Genomic DNA, 19268 nt, shown 5'->3' on the forward strand with positions numbered 1-19268 from the left:
ATCCCTGTATTGTGCCAGTTTTCAAAGGGAATGCTTTCCAGTTTTTGCCCATTCAGTATGATACTGACTGTGGGTTTGTCATAGATAGCTCTTATTATTTTGAGATGTATTCCATCAATACCTAATTTATTGAGAGTTTTTAGCATGAAGGGCTGTTGAATTTTGTCGAAGGCCTTTTCTGCATCTATTGAGATAATTATATGATTTTTGTCATTGGTTCTGTTTATGTGATGGATTACATTTATTGATTTGCATATGTTGAACCAGCCTTGCATTCCAGGGATGAAGCCAACTTGATTGTGGTGGATAAGCTTTTTGATGTGCTGCTGGATTCTGCTTGCCAGTATTTTATTGAGGATTTTCCCATCGATGTTCATCAGAGGTATTGGTCTAAAATTCTCTTTTTTTGTTGTGTCTCTGCCAGGCTTTGGTATCAGGATGATGCTGGCATCATAAAATGAGTTAGGGAGGATTCTCTTTTTTTCTATTGATTGGAATAGTTTCAGAAGAAATGGTACCAGCTCCTCTTCGTACTTCTGGTAGAATTCAGCTGTGATTCCATCTGGTCCTGGACTTCTTTTGGTTGGTAGGCTATTATTGCCTCAATTTTAGAGCCTGTTATTGGTCCATTCAGAGATTCAACTTCTTCCTGGTTTGGTCTTGGGAGGATGTATGTGTCCAGGAATTTACCATTTCTTCTAGATATTCTAGTTTATTTGTGTAGAGGTGTTTATATTATTCTCTGATGGTAGTTTGTATTTCTGTGGGATCGGTGGTGATATCCCCTTTACCATTTTTTATTGCATCTATTTGATTCTTCTCTCTTTTCTTCTTTATTAGTCTTGCTAGCGGTCTGTCAATTTTGTTGGTCTTTTCAAAAAACCAGCTCCTGGATTCAATGATATTTTGAAGGGTTTTTTGTGTCTTTATTTCCTTCAGTTCTGCTCTGATCTTCGTTATTTCTTGCCTTCTGCTAGCTTTTGAATGTGTTTGCTCTTGCTTCTCTAGTTCTTTTAATTGTGATGTTAGGGTGGGCATTTAGTGCTATAAATTTCCCTCTACACACTGATTTAAATGTGTCCCAGAGATTCTGTACGTTGTGTCTTTGTTCTCATTGGTTTCAAAGAACATCTTTATTTCTGCCTTCATTTCGTTATTTACCCAGTAGTCATTCAGGAGCTGGTTGTTCAGTTTCCATGTAGTTGTGCAGTTTTGAGTGAGTTTCTTAATCCCGAGTTCTAATTTGATTGCACTGTGGTCTGAGAGACAGTTTGTTGTGATTTCTGTTCTTTTACATTTGCTGAGGAGTGTTTTACTTCCAACTATGTGGTCAGTTTTGGAATAAGTGTGATGCGGTGCTGAGAAGAATGTATATTCTGTTGATTTGGGGTGGAGAGTTCTGTAGATGTCTATTAGGTCCTCTTGGTGCAGAGCTGAGTTCAAGTCCTGGATATCCTTGTTAACCTTCTGCCTTGTTGATGTGTCTAATATTGACAGTGGGGTGTTAAAGTCTCCCACTATTATTGTGTGGGAGTCTAAGTCTCTTTGTAGGTCTCTGAGGACTTGCTTAATGAATCTGAGTGCTCCTGTATTAGGTGCATATATATTTAGGATAGTTAGCTCTTCTTGTTGAATTGATCCCTTATGATTATATAATGGCTTTCTTTGTCTTTTTTGACCTTTGTTGGTTTAAAGTCTGTTTTATCAGAGACTAGGATTGCAACCCCTGCTTTTTTTTGCTTTCCATTTGCTTGGTAGATCTTCCTTCATCCCTTTATTTTGAGCCTATGTGTGTCTCTGAACATGAGATGGGTCTCCTGAATATAGCACACTGATGGTTCTTGAGTCTTTATCCAATTTGCCAGTCTGTGTCTTTTAACTGGGGCATTTAGCCCGTTTACATTTAAGGTTAATATTGTTATATGTGAATTTGATCCTGTCATTATGATGTTAGCTGGTTATTTTGCATGTTAGTTGATGTAGTTTCTTCCTAGCATCGATGGTCTTTACAATTTGGCATGTTTTTGCAGTGGCTAGTACTAGTTGTTCCTTTCCATGTTTAGTGCTTCCTTCAGGAGCTCTTGTAAGGCAGGCCTGGTGGTGACAAAATCTCTCAGCGTTTGCTTGTCTGTAAAGGATTTTATTTCTCTTTCACTTATGAAGCTTAGTTTGGCTGGATATGAAATTCTGGGTTGAAAATTCTTTCCTTTAATAATGTTGAATATTGGCCCCCACTCTCTTCTGGCTTGTTAGAGTTTCTGCTGAAAGATGAGCTGTTAGTCTGATGGGCTTCCCTTTGTGTAAAGTAACCCGACCTTTGTCTCTGGCTGCCCTTAACATTTTTTGCTTCATTCCAACCTTGGTGAATCTGAAAATTATGTGCCTTGGGGTTGCTCTTCTCGAGGAGTATCTTTGTGGTGTTCTCTGTATTTCCCGAATTTGAATGTTGGCCTGCCTTGCTAGGTGGGCAAGTTCTCCTGGATAATATCCTGCAGAGTGTTTTCCAACTTGGTTTCATTTTCCCCGTCACTTTCAGGGACACCAATCAGATGTAGATTTGGTGTTTTCACATAGTCCCATATTTCTTGGAGGCTTTGTTCATTTCTTTTTACTTTTTTCTCTAAACTTCTCTTCTTGCTTCATTTCATTCATTTGATCTTCAATCACTGATAGCCTTTCGTCCACTTGATCGAATCGGCTATTGAAGCTTGTGCATGCATCACGTAATTCTTGTGCCATGTTTTTCAGCTCCATCAGGTCATTTAAGGTCTTCTGTACATGGTTTATTCTAGTTAGCCATTCGTCTAATCTTTTTTCAACGTCTTTAGCTTCCTTGCGATGGGTTCGAACATTCTCCTTTAGCTCAGAGAAGTTTGTTATTACCTACCTTGTGAAGCCTACTTCTGTCAGCTCGTCAAAGTCATTCTCTATCCAGCTTTGTTCTGTTGCTGGTGAGGAGCTGCAATCCTTTGGAGGAGAAGAGGCGCTCTGGTTTTTAGAATTTTCAGCTTTTCTGCTCTGGTTTCTCCCCATCTTTGTGGTTTTATCTACCTTTGGTCTTTGATGCTGGTGACCTACAGATGGGGTTTTGGTGTGGATGTCCTTTTTGTTGACGTTGATGCTATTCCTTTCTGTTTGTTAGTTTTCCTTCTAAGAATCAGGTCCCTCAGCTGCAGGTCTGTTGGAGTTTGCTGGAGGTACACTCCAGATCCTGTTTGCCTGGGTATCACCAGTGGGGGCTGCAGAACAGCAAATATTGCTGCCTGATCCTTCCTCTTGAAGCTTCGTCCCAGAGGGGCACCAGCCTGTATGAGGTGTCATTCGGCCCCTGCTGGGAGGTGTCTCCCAGCTAGGCTACATGGGGGTCAGAGACCCACTTGAGGAGGCAGTCTGTCCGTTCTCAGAGCTCAAACACCGTGCTGGGAGAACCACTGCTCTCTTCAGAGCTGTCAGATGGGGACGTTTAAGTCTGGAGAAGTTTCTGCTGCCTTTTGTTCAGCTATGCCCTTCCCCCAGAGGTGGGCTCTATAGAGGGTGTAGGCATTGCAGAGCTGCGGTGGGCTCCACCCAGTTCGAGCTTCCCTGGCTGCTTTGTTTACCTACTCAAGCTTCAGCAATGGCGGACGCCCCTCCCCGTGTCAGGCTACTGCCTTACAGGTGGATCTCAGAGTGCTGTGCTAGCAGTGAGCAAGGCTCTGTGGGCGTGGGACCTGCCAAGCTACGTGCAGGATAAAATCTCCTGGTGTGCCATTTGCTAAGAGTGTTGGAAAAGCACAGTATTTGGGTGGGATTGTCCCGATTTTCCAGGTACAGTCTGTCACAGCTTCCCTTGGCTAGGAAAGGGAAATCCCCGAACCTCTTGCGCTTCCTGGGTAAGACAATGCCCCACCCTGCTTCAGCTCACCCTCCGTGGGCTGCACCCACTGTCCAACCAGTCCCAGTGAGATGAACCAGGTACCTCAGCTGGAAATGCAGAAATCACCATCTTCTGCGTCAGTCACGCTGGGAGCTGCAGACCAGAGCTGTTCCTATTCAGCCATCTTGGAACGGAGTCTCTAATGATCGCCATTCTAACGCGTGAGATGGTATCTCATTGTGGTTTTGATTTGCTTTTTTTTTGAGACAGAGTCTTGCTCTGTTGCTCAGGCTGGAGTGCAGTGGCACAATCTTGGCTCACTGCAACCTCCGCCTGCTGGGTTCAAGCGATTCTCCTGCCTCCGAGCCTCCCAAGTAGCTGAGCGTACAAGCACATGCCACCATGCCCAGCTAATTTTTTGTATTTTTTTTTTTTTTGGTAGAAAAGGGGTTTCACCATGTTAGCCAGGATGGTCTCGATCTCCTGATCTCGTAATCTGCCCACCTTGGCCTCCCAAAGTGCTGGGATTACAGGTGCGAGCCACCGTGCCTGGTCGATTTGCATTTCTCTAATAACCAGTAATGATGAGCTTTTTTTCACATGTTTGTTGGCTGCTTAAATGTCTTCTTTTGAGAAGTGTCTGTTCATATCCTTTGCCCACTTTTTGATGGGGTTGTTTGTTTTTTTCTTGTAAATTTGTTCAAGTTCTTTGTAGATTCTGGATATCAGCCCTCTGTCAGATGGATAGATTGTAAAAATGTTCTCCCATTCTGTAGGTTGCCTGTTCACTCTGATGATAGTTTTTTTTGCTGTGCAGAAGCTCTTTAGTTTAATTAGATCTCATTTGTGAATTTTGGCTTTTCTTGCCATTGCTTTTGGTGTTTAGTCATGAAGTCTTTCCCCATGCCTGTGTCCTGAATGGTATTGCTTAGGTTTTCTTCTAGAGTTTTTATGGTTTTATATCTTACGTTTAAGTCTTTAATCCATCGAGTTAATTTTTGTATAAGTTGTAAGGAAGGGGTCCAGTTTCAGTTTTCTGATATGGCTAGCCAGTTTTCCCAACACCATTTATTAAATAGGGAATCCTTTCCCCATTTCTTGTTTTGTCAGGTTTGTCAAAGATCAGATGGTTGTAGATGTGTGGTGTTATTTTTGAGGCCTCTGTTCTGTTCCATTTGTCTGTCTTTCTGTTTTGCTATCAGTACCATGCTGTTTTGGTTACTGTAACCTTGTAGTATAGTTTGAAGTCAGATGGCGTGATGCCTCCAGCTTTTTCATTTTGCCTAGGATTGTCTTGGCTATATGGGCTCTTTTTTGGTTCCATATGAACTTTAAAGTCGTTTTTTTTTCTAATTCTGTGAAGAAAGTCAATGGTAGCTTGATGGGAATAGCGTTGAATCTATAAATTACTTTGGGCAGTATGGCCATTTTCTCGATATTGAGTCTTCCTATCCTTGACCGTGGAATGTTTTTCCATTTCTTTGTGTCTTCTCTTACTTCTTTGAGCAGTGGTTTGTAGTTCTCCTTGAAGAGGTCATTCACATCCCTTGTAAGTTGTATTCCTAGGTTTTTTATTCTCTTTGTAGCAATTGTGAATGGGAGTTTACTCATGATTTGGCCCTGTTTGTCTATTATTGGTGTATAGGAATGCTTGTGATTTTCACACATTGACTTTGTATCCTGAGAGTGCTGCAGTTGCTTATCAGATTAAGGAGATTTTGGACTGAGACGATGGGGTTTTCTAAATATACAATCATGTCATCTGCAAAGAGAGACAATTTGACTTCCTCTCTTCCTATTTGAATACCCTTTATTTCTTTGTCTTGCTTGATTGCCCTGGCCAAAACTTCCAATACTATGTTGAATAGGAGTGGTGAGAGAGGGCATCCAACCCCTTGCGCTTCCCAGGTAAGGCGATGCCCCACCCTGCTTCGGCTCACCCTCCATGGGCTGCAGCCACTCTCTAACCAGTCCCAATGAGATGAGCTGAGTACCTCAGTTGGAAATGCAGAAATCACCCGCCTTCAGTATTGATCTCGCTAGGAGCTGCAGACGGGAGCTGTTCCTTATTGGCCACCTTGCCAGCCACCAGTTCATCTTTTTAGTGCATTTCAAAGTAAATTAAAAGTATTTGAATATTTTACTCTATAAACTTCTTAAGCATATCTGTACTAATCTTTGTATTATTCCTGTGTCATCTAAACTTGGCTTTTGAAATAGTTAATTCTAAGCATATCAGAAGCCAGATACTTTTGCAGCTCTTTGGTTTGTTTTTTCCTTAAAACAAAGTCTTGAATATACTGCTGGACTGGAAATGGGGAACTACTACCCAAAGTACACAAACATTAAAATTTTTAATTGTATTAAATCTTTCTGAATTTTCTTCTCGCTGTAATTCAATGTTGTGCTTTCTGCTTAACATTAAAATAATTTTAGATATGTATATTCTTTTAGATACCTTTGTCTGGATATGGAGGAACAAGCAATCTTATTTTGGAAGGCGTTAAAAAATTATCTGACAGTTACATGATAACAGTGAATGGCTTAGTACCTGGCAAAGAAAGTAAAATTGTTTTTTCTGTCCGCAACACTGGCTCCCGAGCAGCTTTTGTTAAAGCAGTAGGTTTTAAGGATTCTCAGAAAAAAGTTTTGCTGGATCCTAAAGTATTGAGGATTTTTCCAGATAAATTTGTACTCAAGGAAAGAACACAAGAAGTAAGTATAAAAGTTTCTGTGCTAAAAACATCAACTCATTTTAAAATTAAGTTAATAATTATGTATTTTAAAGCCAAAAGCTAAAATAATACTTGAAAATAATGTAGGAGTAGAAGTACTTATGTGATCTTGGAAATGCCATGCATATGCACTTGTGTCTGTGTGTCGAATTTTTAGGCTCATAAGATCGTTGAATCAGAATGAAATTACTTAAAAATATTTAATATTTACTCCGATTTTTTTTTCTTGGCATTAGGATGTTACTTTAATATATAATCCATCAGACAGAAGAATCAATAATGAAACTGCAACAGAACTATCAACTGTATACTTATTTGGTGGAGATGAAATTTCAAGACAGCAGTATCGCAGGTAGATTACTGATCTTACACAATGTTGGGAACCATTCAGTAGAAATGATGAAGGCTTCTGTGGCTTGGGATTTGGAATTTTTAGAATATTCCACTATTTATTAGTGAACTGGTAGATGAAAAATGTGGGTGATGAGCTACCACAATGTGAGGAAAAAATACCCATAGGAAATCCATCTCCTATATTTCCTTAGAATGTGCCTTCTTTTCTAGATGAACATTTTGTGCCACTCTTCCTTTACTCAGTAGGTGCATCATACTTCATAATAGGACCATTTCCATAATGTACTCTTGATGACATGTCAAGTGACAGTGTCAGTTTTATAAAAGATTTAAGAACTACTGAATGATTATATTGTATAAACACAGATGACTAGTTAGTAATATTTCTGGTAATGCTGTGAATTACTTGAAAGGATCAAGTTGAATTTTCGAAATGTGTAAGATGTTTAACTTGTAGATACTTAAAAAGTATGAACTACTATAAAATCTGATACATCTAATTTAAATATAGGGCGGCTGCGTGGCTCATGCCCAGCACTTTGGGAGGCTGAGGTGGAAGGATTGCTTGAGGCCAGGACTTCAAGACCAGCCTGGGCAACATAATGAGACCCTGTCTCTAGAAAAGAAATAGAAAATTTAGTTGGATGTGGTGTTGTGCACCTGTAGTCCTCGCTACTTTGGAGGCTGAGGTGGGAAGATCACAATCCCAGGAGTTCAAGGCTGCATGCAGTGAGCTATGATTGCACTCCAGCCTTGGTGACAGAGCCAGACCTCTCTCATAAATAAATACATACATACATACATAAATAATTTAAACATAGTTTGATATGCTGAACTGTTGGAAAATTTAGGATGTTGATTTAGGTTTAGGCGTGATTTAAAGATATGAATTCTCTTATTGTAAAGTGTAGCTTCCTAGATTAAAGGACCTAACATAGGATGAGTGCAGCTCGTGGTGTCATCTGCTAATAAAAAATCACTAGAAAGGGGGTTTGGAGGAATACGCCTGTCTCCTTCCGACCCTTTGTGCTTGACTGTGTTTTATTCTAATACAGAATTTGGGAAATTGTTTTGTTTTTAATTTGTTGAGGGTCATTGGAATGTTTTACAAGAGGGAATTTAATGGCAACTTGCTACATGATGTTAGAACAGACCAAATAAAAAGCTTGCCTTTGAACCTGGTTTTGTTTCTTAATTATTTTGGAAATAGAAACTGACATTTGGAGAAATCACATTATGAGGTATTCTGATGTGTTTTTTTCTCTCAATTGGGATATAGAAATCAGTGTATTGTTTTCAAACTCTTTGCCATAAAATTACAGTAGTGAGATTTTTTTTGTGTACATCTGAGTATTATAGAGAAATTTACGTTTCAGTTTTCTCACCTCAGATTCTCTGGAAGGAGCCAGATAAACATAGTTGTATGGTAATTTAGGTATTCCCCTTCAAATGTTTCCATTTTTAGCATGTTCTTTTGTGTTCTGAGACAGATTTCTAGCTACGACCAAATTATCACAAATAATGAAAATGTAGGACCTGAAAAGAATCTAATTTTACTCTTCTTTTAGGGAATTCTTGTTTGATGTTAATATTTAACTGAAACTGATAATTTTACAACCATGTGTAATTTTTGAGGGAACTTCTAAAACAGGTTTTTCTTTTATGTGTAAGGTCTGTGTACTAATATATCAGTATTAGTGGGATTTGCCAAATGCATTAGTGAAAATCTAATTAAAGTTATTTTATATATAATGTCACTTTTAAATAAAAAAAAAAAATCTCTCCTGGCAGGGCCCTGTTACATAAACCAGAGATGATAAAACAGATACTTCCAGAACGTAGTGTGCTTCAAAACATTAATTTTGTTGAAGCATTTCAAGATGAGCTATTAGTAACTGAAGGTAAGAATCTTGGCATGTCTTGATGTATTAAATCTTTTGGGTCATTTATAGTATTATCTAGGTCCAATGATGTGATATAAGAAGGAAGTGTTAGTTTAGATACAGTGTCAGGCAAAATTTGAGCCACAGCCCTGCTGTATGAGTTTGAACAAATTACATCATTGAATGTCAGTTTCCTTATCTTGTAAATGGAAAGAAGAGTGACATCTAGCTTTTCATCCATACAGAGTTGTTATAAGGATTCGATGAAAGAGCTTTGCTGCTGTATAAATGTTACATGTTACTTTCTGCAGTTATTCTCTAGGCAACCTTGTAAACAGGAAGAGGAAAATGGTCATTACTAAATCAAATTAATTGCTACTTAGATTTGATTGCAAACTTGCACTCATTTTGAGGTTACTGTGCTATCGTGCCTATTGTAAGATTTATGGAAGATGTGGTGGCAAAAAAACTTCAAAATAGACAGTAATAAGGTGACACTAACCTACATGGTTAGCCCTGTTTACACTGAACATTTCAAATATTTAACAATATTTATTATTCATACAAAATATAAATATATTGAGACATACAGACTGTGTAAAAATGTATATACAGATTTTCACCATAGTGTTGTTTATAATAGCAAGAAGCTAGAAGTAACCTTAATGCCCAAGAATAGGGAGTTATTTAATTATGCGGTAGAATATTTGAAGCCATTAGAACAATAATATGAATCTGTACTGAATGACATGGAAAGCTCTTCATTTATCACAAAACCTTTTTGAAGTTTGCATAGTAAGATCTCATTTTGCTAAAAATTATTACATATATATTTACATAAGTAAAATTACAGGCATATGCACACCAAAATAATAAGTGGCTAGTTTTGGTGGTAAATTTCAGGTAGTAGCTTTTCCCTGTTTTTATTTTCCAGTTTTTTAGTGATGGAATATATTTTGCTTCTGAAATATGAAGTGATGAAAGGATATTTATGCCTTGGTAGGGGTGATGTTGAATAGTCTGTGAACTTTTCAATAAGTGGGGGTCTAGATCATCTGCTCAAAGGGAAGGCAAGGATGAGTGGGTTAAAAATGACAAAAAGACTTGAAATGGACTTGTCAGGAGTGTGCTAAGGGACCAGAGCAAAGGAAAAAAACCTTGGATTTGGAGTTGAAACTGAAGACCCATCTGTCCCACTGCAGCCCCACATCTTCCTCATAGGAAGGATCCAAATATGAGATAAGCTGAACTGTGCTATGGAGATGGAACACTAACACTTAGTAACATGGTCCAACTGTGGTGAAGACTGTAGGGAATCAGAGTTTGCAGTGGTTCAGAAGTTGGCATAGCCCCACCATATAGCAACAGTCCTCTCATTGAATGGTGGATGCATCCTGAGAGAACAAGGTGCCAGCTGGTCTATGGACACTGGATGCAGAGGTACTGGATGCAGTCCTTGTCCATGAGGGTCTTACAGACTCAGGGGAAGACAGATGACTCAGGTGTGATATGAAAAGTGCTGTTATAGAGAGAGCTGTGTTTACAAATCTGGGAGGGCACCTCACTTAGAATGAGATGATTCTTGAGGTATACTTGAAGAAAGAGGAGGAGTTGGCAAGGTGAAGATGAGACCAGAATGAGGAAGTATGCTCCAGGTAGAGCTGCATGTCCAAAAATTAAGTACACATATTGTATTAAGAGTTGTGTTGACACAGCCAACCAAGAGCTCAAGTAGCCTGTCAAGATCACCCATCTAAGATGGGGTTGAGCTGGGACTCAGGCCAGGTCTTTGGGACACCAGAATTTCACCTCAAGGAATATCGTATTCCTTGTGATTGTAAGTTTATTGCCCAGAGGAACGAAGGAAACAGCTTCACTTTTTCCTGTTGGTTGGTACCGTAGATCACCTGTGACTATACAGCAGTTGAAGCTTTTATGTGATGAATTTCAGTAACATTTGCTTGAGCATGTTACTATTCTAAGGATTTGTAACAATCTTGCTTTTACAAAATGTGTAATTTGTAGCATATATTTTTGTCGTTGATTTAAACTTTTTCAGTCAGGAGTCTTGCTTAAGTTATAAATTTAAATTTATAGTTACTGTGTTCTTTTAAAATTTCCCTGTCAAAATATATGACTCAAAGACTATCTAATTTAACATTTCTTGTATATACAAATTTGGGTGGCCTAATCTAGAGATGTTAATCTTGAGCACTATTTCATTAATCTATAAAGATTTAATTAAATTAATAGTGCTAGTTTCTACATTTACTTTAAATTGAATGTCTATGAGACTGCCACTTAAAAATCATGGACCCTTAACTTCTGTGCTTCAGATTCTTCCTCTTTGCAGTAGAGGTAATAGTACCTATCTCAAAGAATTGTTTTGAAAATTAACTAAATTAATATATATAAAGGGATTAGAACAATGTCCACATTAAGCTTCATATAAGTGTTTGTTGCCGAATATATCTACAAAAGCATTCTTATTTTAATGCTCACAACCCCTGATACAGATCGTTACTCTATATTATAGTTGGGGAAACTAAGTTCAGAGAGGTTAAGTAACTTGCCAAAAGTCACAAAGTAAGTGAGTGGCAAAGGTAGTTCAAATTCAGGTTCCAAGTCTGAGCTGTCAGCCACTGGTGCTGAATTGACTGTAATTTTGTGCCAGGTGGTATACTAGTAATCCAAATGTCACCTCCCGCAACCCAGGAAACTAATATTCTATAGCTATAAATATACAAATGTATCTGTTACTTTGTGGTATGCTTGTGTGAACATTCATGTATTTCAAACATTATTTTCTATTTCAGTATATGATCTTCCCCAACGACCTAATGATGTTCAGCTCTTTTATGGAAGCATGTGTAAAATTATACTTTCAGTAATTGGAGAATTCAGAGATTGCATTTCTAGCAGAGAATTCCTTCAGCCTTCTTCCAAAGCTAGCTTGGAATCTACAAGGTAAAATAAATGAACAGAAATCTTTCACCAGATTTCAGGATGATTCGATTCATAGCAAAGCTGATCTTTTTTCCTGTACTTTACTATTGTTATTATTTTGTCTCAAAATTTTTATTTCACCTTTATTTTAAAATTTAAGTTGAAATAATTTCAAACTTTCAGGAAAGTTTAGAAATAGTGCAGAGAACTCCCGTATACTCTGCACTCAGACTCACCGTTGTTAACAGTTTACCACCTTTACCTTATCATCCTCTATTTGTATGGAAGGTTTTTCTGGACCATGTAAGAGTAAATTTCAGGCATGATAACCAATTAGCCCTAAATTTCCTAAAAACGCTCTCCTATGGCCAGGTGTGGTGGCTCACGCCTGTACTCCCAGCACTTTGGGAGGCCAAGGCAGGCAGATCACGAGGTCAGGAGATTGAGATCATCCTGGCTAACACAGTGAAACCCTGTCTCTACTAAAAATACAAAAAAAAAAAAGTTAGCCAGGCATGGTGGTGGGCACCTGTAGTCCCAGCTACTGGGGAGGCTGAGGTAGGAGAATGGTGTGAACCCAGGAGGCAGAACTTGCAGTGAGCCAAGATTGGGCCATTGCATTCCAGCCTGGGCAATAGCAAGACTGTCTCAAAAACAAAACAAAACAAAACACTCTCCTACATAGCCATGGAAAACTCATCCAAATTAGGACATTTAATAGCAGTACACTACAATCATTTAGTCCACAGGTTCCTTCCACATGTTATTGTTTGTTCCAATAATGTCCTTTATATTACAGTTAAATGACAAAACAACAACAACAAAAATAACCTTCCTCTTTGCCGTTTCCTCTGTGGTCCAGAGTGTAATCTAACATCACATGATGCATCTGGTTATCCTGTCTGCTTACTCTCTTTCAGAATAGAGTTCCTTAGCCTTTCCTTATCTTTCTCGACTGAGATAATACAGAAGGTTCAATTATTGTATCAGATCCACAGAATCAGACTTCATCCAGAATTAAGCTTATTGGAATTTTAGGTGAAGCCTGGAGAAGTCTGGGACTGGCGGTGGCGCTTCCTAGGTCCTTTTGGCAGCATTAATACTTGAGCTCTTGTTCAGATTTGACACAAGGTCTCTAAATTGTGCATGTGCTACATGGCTTACCCGAAATGAAGAGCTATATTGAGCATGAAAGTTCTGTTTTGCACTTTGATAATTACATAACTTATGTGGTAATTTTTCACATAACTGCATCCCATGAAATCAGAAGCTTCAGGTTTCTTTACCACAAATAATTCTAGACAGAGCAGATACATCTTGCAAAAAGCATTCCATAGATAAGGACATTAGTGTGTGTGCTAGGAGATCTGTCATTAGCAAGATCACCGGGAGATTTCACCAAATCATCTTTCTTTTTTCTTGAGCATTCCCTGGTAAAAAGGAGAAAATAGATTGCAGGCCGATTGCTAATCCTTTCTTACCAATGACCTTGATGTTTTTATGGAGTCCAGGCCAGTTACTTCGTAAAATATCTCGCAATTTCAGTTTGCAGATTCAATTTTCACACTTTTGGCAGGAATGATGCTGTTTGTTTTCTCTGTGCATCTTCTCAGGCAGTGTACAATGCTGATTTGTCCTATCACTAATACTATTTTCATCACTTAGTTAAAAATGGTGCCTGCCAGATTTCTCCACTGTAAAACTAATGAATATCTTAGAGGGAGTTCTTTAAAGATCATGATTATCTTGTTCCTCATGAAACTGTGAGCATCCATTGATGCTTGTTGCCTGAATTATTTTCATCATGGTTACCAAAGGGTGATTTCTAATTCCATCTTTCTACATTTATTAATTGGCTTTTTACTATGAGGAAGAGATTTGCTTTTGGCCCTTTTATGTAATTATTCACTGATATTGGAGTGGACTCTGGGTGCCGTGTTGATCCTTCACTGTCGTTATTTGGTCCTGCATTGCATTCTGGCTTCCGATCCTTTTGATAGGTCTCCCGTCCTTCTTTGCGCGCTTTCTTACTCATTGGCACAGCAGGATGTTTAGGCTCATCATAAACTTTCCCTGCCCCACCCTGGAATAACCATTTCTCTCAGAAGCTGAGAGTAGAGAATGGTGTTAGAAACCAGGGTGCAGGCACTAGGTGTGCTCATGCTGTTGAGGTATCCTTGCTTCTAGGCCCTCCCTGTGGACAAACCCAGGAAACGTGGACTAATATACAAATCCACACACTTCTGTATTTACTTCTGTTTATAAATATGTTAAATGAGCTTACTCTGAAGCCTCCAATTCTAATCTAACACCACAGTGCCTTTCCACATTTATATGCTGTTCTCCAGTACTCGAACCCTAGCCCCATTATCTTCAGTATATTTACATTTTTACTTAATCCCCCTATTTTTTAACTTATCTTCCCATTGCACGGCTGTCTCCCTGAGCCCAGTGCTGCTGACCCAGACTGGCTGAGTGTTCCCTGAAAGTCCCAGTGCCACCACCCACCCCTGTCACCCCTATACTTTATGTATTTTTTTAAAAGACAGGGTTTTGCTATGTAGCCCGGGTTGGACTCCTGGCCTCAAGTAATTCTCCTGCCTGAGCCTTCCTGGTAGCTAAGACTACAGACACCTGCCACCACTCCCAGCTAATTTTTCTTTTTTCTTTTTGTAGAGGTGGTGTCTTGCTATGTTACCCAGGCTGTTCTCAAACTCCTAGCCTTAAGCAATCCTCCCGCCTTGGCCTCCCAAAGTGCTGGGATTATAGGCATGAGCCACCACACCCAGCCTATACACATTGTAAGCTTTACACAATATGAATAATTTTTATTCACTAAAAAAACCTGATATGCACTTTTAACTTTGTCTTAATGTTTTTAGATTTATGAAGAATTAATATAAAAATATGTGATACAATCTGGCCTTTTATCATTTTTAACTTCACTGTCTCTTTCTTCTTGTCTAACTTTTTCATTTTTAAATAATTTTTTAGCGACTTGGGAGCTTCTGGGAAACATGGTGGCAACGTCTCTTTGGATGTTTTACCAGTCAAAGGTCCTCAGGGTTCTCCTCTTCTCTCACAGGCGGCTCGCCCGCCTCCAGATCAGCTGGCCTCCGAAGAGCCGTGGACTGTCCTACCCGAGCACTTGATTCTGGTAGCTCCTTCTCCTTGTGAGTATGTCAACTGTGACACCTCAGAGGTCTGTTCTGGCGTCCGGGTCTGCACTCCCTTTGTGCCCGTGGCCCATCTAAGACACACATGGGCTCCTGCACATTGAGCTGTGACTTGCCCAGGCCCTGCTTCCACTGTTGGAGACCCCACTCAGACTTGCCTAGAGCAGAGTCCTTGTCCCAGGGCCACACTCCTCAATGAGGCTCCCAGTTCCGTTCCCCAATGGCAGAGCCACACCCCTGCCCACAGAGATACGGCATTGGTTCAGAGTAGAGTGAATCTGCTACGTGGGTGTGAACTCAAGTTAAGACCAAGCAGTGACAATTTCCAGGATTCCTTTTTCCTCTTTGTTTACTACCAAGGATTGGAAATTTCTGTAACTGAGCAGTTGAGAAAGCAGTAGCATACTCGTGTATCTATTGAGGGTTCTGGTTTATTAGTTGTTAACATTTGTCTTTTTCACTGTTGTTAAATGTAAGTAACATTTTATTTATCTGACAAAATAGGTGACATGGCAAAAACTGGACGTTTCCAGATTGTGAATAACTCTGTGAGGTTACTGAGATTTGAGCTGTGCTGGCCAGCGCATTGCCTCACAGTCACGCCGCAGCATGGATGTGTCACGCCAGAGTAAGTCTGACTTCTGCGTTCCTCTGCGTGTTACTTAGATGCTGGCTTGGTGACTTTCAAAAGATCAAATAATATGTCATTGTAATTTATCCAGTTAAATTTTGCACCGTGCTGACTGCACAAAGCACGTGCATGGTTCTGCAGGTCAGCTGTGAGCTCAAGTGGTAGGCGGTCTAGTGGAGCAGAGATTTGCACACAGCTGGTTATGCTGTCACCCAGGAGGGTAAAGGGACACACACATTTGAGGTGGAACAGAGTCCCTGGTATGGAAGACTTCAGAGCGTTTCCTTCTTAGGACTCTGCCCATGAAATTACAAAGCAAGGAATGCAACTGGACATGGGATGAGGGGTCGCGACGTGTCCGGAGCCCAAACACTTCTGCCGTTTCTTACCTTGGTTTGGGTTGTGTGTTCTGCTGGCTTTTTCTGAATGATGTTTTTCAGACAAAGCTTCCTCAATTTTAGTATGTATGAGCCATAACCTTGCTTACGGTTTTCTATGTAGAATATTCTAGGACAGAAGGAAGTCTTTTGGGGCCAGCCATTTATACACAGCTGCTTGCCCTCTGTCCACAGCCTGGTTGTTGATAGGTGGGAAAGCCACAGCTCTGCAGCTTTTCAGGACTTCATCTGGTCAGCACATGACTCCCACATCTGCACGTTCCATTATATCTGGGATTAGCAACTTTGCAGAAAGACAACATGAAGTTTATTTAGTTTTTGCAAAATGATATGCTAAAATTTTAGGAGAGTTTACTTGCCTGAGACTTTTAGCTGAGGCATGGTCAGGGACACTCCAGAGAGCATTGCTGGGACCAGAGCAGTCAGTTCGGCATGCAGCAAGTGTTTCTCATGTGCCACACACCCTTTCAGCTAATGGTAGAACAGGTTCCTCACAGCCCGCTTTTTCTGTAGCCCCATGTGTTTAGCAGGGGAAGACAATCTTGCCCTGTCATTTTTGACATGTGTACTGAAATAGCTTTTCAGTCTGGTGATTTCTTTAAAATCACAAATCTGATCCCATTGTCCACTTTTAAACTCTTCTCTGGCATCCCCTGGTTCTTGAAGAGAATGTTGACCCCAGAAAATATGAGCAGCCGGGTCATACAGAAACACGTTTTTTTCTTCATTTCTTCTCCATCTCCCCCACCCTTTTTTCCAGTTTCCTCTGCAGCTGCTTCTTTCTCCCCGTGCTATACTTGCATTCTTCTTTATTCTCACGTGGCTCAGAGCTTTTGTAGTCTTGGTCTTTTGCTCTAGAAATTTTTACCGTGAGTTGCTCTTAAAATGGTATTCCTAAGGCATGGTTTGTTTTCACATGAGTTTTGCCCTTGCGTCATGCGTTCATGCTGGTGAGTTCCTTGTTAACCGTTGAGTCGGGTGGAGGCGGGATGAGCATGTGGGAGCCACGTGGGAGCCGCATGGGAGTGAGCTCTGTTCTTTGCTCTTCCTGAGCAGTGAGGAAATGGCCATTGGCTGGTAGACAGTATTTATAACTCCTGTGATTACTGCTGTTAAAATGCAGGCTCTTTTTAATTTTCTTACTAATTTTTTTTTAAAGGAGTAAACTACAAATTCTTGTGAGTCCTAATTCCTCCTTATCCACAAAACAGTCAATGTTCCCGTGGAGTGGTTTGATCTATATACACTGTGATGATGGACAGAAGGTACTTTTAAAAGTGGTTTGGTTTTTTTTTGAGTGACAATTCTGTTTGTAGCTTCAGTTTCATAATCCTTATTAGCACTTAATTTCAGAAATCAAATGAAAGTGTACTTGACCCTTCATATTTGTGGGTTCCACATCCAAGGATTCAACCAACCACAGATTGAAATTATTTGGGGAAAAAGTAATACAAATAAATACAGTATAACAATGTTTGCATAGCATTTACACTGTATTAGGTATTATAAGTACCCTAGAGATGATCTAAAATATATAGGAGGATGTATGTAGGTTATGTGCAAATGCTATGTCACTTTATATACAGGACTTGAGCATTGAGGATTTTAGCATCCTCAGGGGATCCTGGAACTAATCCCCCATGGATACCGAGGCATGATTATTTGTATTCCGAGGCCAACTAGTTAGAGCATTGGTATAGAATTTTTCCATAGTGATCAGAACAATTCTCTTGGGGAATGGGTGTGGACAGTAGATCCTACAAGTGATTACTAATTTTCAAAATTTGCTTTAAAACAAAAAGGTAATGGGAGAGAGGAGATAGAGTCACAGATTTACCTTGAGATCTAAATAAACTTTAATTCCTAAATTTATTGATGTTTTGTTTGTTTGGCATTTCTTTACCATGATTTAAAAATGGAATTGTTTCGTTTAAAATGATAGATACATTTGTAGCTTATCCCTTTATTTGGCTCATTTCAGAAAATTGTGAAAGTTCAAATTCGAGAAGATTTAACTCAAGTGGAACTTTTAACTCGTTTGACCTCCAAACCATTTGGAATTCTTTCCCCAGTATCTGAGCCTTCAGTTAGTCATTTGGTCAAACCAATGACAAAACCGCCTTCCACAAAAGTTGAAATAAGAAACAAGAGTATTACTTTTCCTACAACAGAACCTGGTGAAACTTCAGGTATTGTATCACAAAATTATGTAATTCAAATGTCTGCTTATATATTGAGTCTAATGCTTTATTCTTAGCCATAAGTTGGTGATAAATACAAATTTCCTCCTACTTCAGGAGAAAAGTGGACATTAGCAATCATTTCAATGATGGGCTGGATTTGGGATCTGAACAATCTTAAAATGTGAAATCTTGGCATTTACTAAATCTGTGTATTCCAGGAATCCTAGGTTTTATTTGATGGTCAGAACCTTTCCTGCACCTCTCACCAGATCCTTGACCAGAATTGTTAATAAGTTAGCTGATGAAGAAGACAGGACAGTGGGTGGAGCCTGGCTTCATCACTTACTCACGTGACATTAAGGCTCCAGACAGGTCCAATAGACTTGCTCAGTTTCCCCATTTGTAAAATGGCCTTTGGAATTAACTTCTTCCACAGAGGGCTTCAAGGATAAATTTAGTAATTCCTGTATGGGCAGACCCTGACTTACGGTGGCTTGACTTACCATTTTTTGACCTGGTGATGGTGTGAAAGCCATGTGCATTCAGTGAAAATCGTATTTTGATTTTTGACCTTGCCCTGGGTAGCGACACAGGGTGCTGCACCCTCTTGTGATTCTGGGCGGCGGCAGCCCTGAGCCACAGCTTCTAGTCAGCCACGATCACAAGGGTGAACAGCTGATACTGTATTCTGCAGTGCACTGTCTTCAGTAAATGACATGAGATATTCAACCCCTTGTTATAAAATGAACTTTGTGTTAGAGGATTTGCTCAACTGTGGGCTCAGGTAAGTGTTCTCAGCACGTTTAAGGCAGGCTCGGCTTACGGTAGGTTAGGTGGATTAAATGCATTTTCCACTTAGGATAATTTCAACTTAGGATGGGTTTACTGGGACGTGAGGAGCATTCGTGTTCAGTAATAGTGATATATGTACAGCAGTTAGCATGGTGTTTGTTGTCTGTTAGGCACTCTGTATTGCTAACATTCCTCGAGAGTCCTGAGATCATTTATTTTTGTCCCTGTCTGTCTCTCTCACTGCTGGCTCAGGCTGAATGAGCAGTGTTGTCAGGGGACCTGTTAGAGAGGATGTGGGTGCATCTCTCACCTGC

General features: G+C 39.8%; 1 protein-coding gene across 6 annotated transcripts in view; it reads left to right on the forward strand.

The window, feature by feature from the left end:
- The window catches only part of CEP192 (centrosomal protein 192), a 137654-nt gene that overhangs the window by 97128 nt on the left and 21258 nt on the right, over positions 1–19268 (forward strand). For all 6 annotated transcript variants that reach the window (XM_030810804.1, XM_030810806.1, XM_030810807.1 and 3 more), the window contains 8 exons: positions 6311–6571; positions 6828–6943; positions 8737–8846; positions 11645–11795; positions 14769–14947; positions 15455–15578; positions 17139–17244; positions 17961–18168. In XM_030810804.1, coding sequence (XP_030666664.1) covers positions 6311–6571; positions 6828–6943; positions 8737–8846; positions 11645–11795; positions 14769–14947; positions 15455–15578; positions 17139–17244; positions 17961–18168 — 1255 coding nt within the window. The remainder of the gene's footprint in view (positions 1–6310; positions 6572–6827; positions 6944–8736; positions 8847–11644; positions 11796–14768; positions 14948–15454; positions 15579–17138; positions 17245–17960; positions 18169–19268) is intronic.

The sequence above is a fragment of the Nomascus leucogenys genome, chromosome 4 (genome assembly GCF_006542625.1).
Source record: "Nomascus leucogenys isolate Asia chromosome 4, Asia_NLE_v1, whole genome shotgun sequence".
Lineage (NCBI taxonomy): Eukaryota > Metazoa > Chordata > Mammalia > Primates > Hylobatidae > Nomascus > Nomascus leucogenys.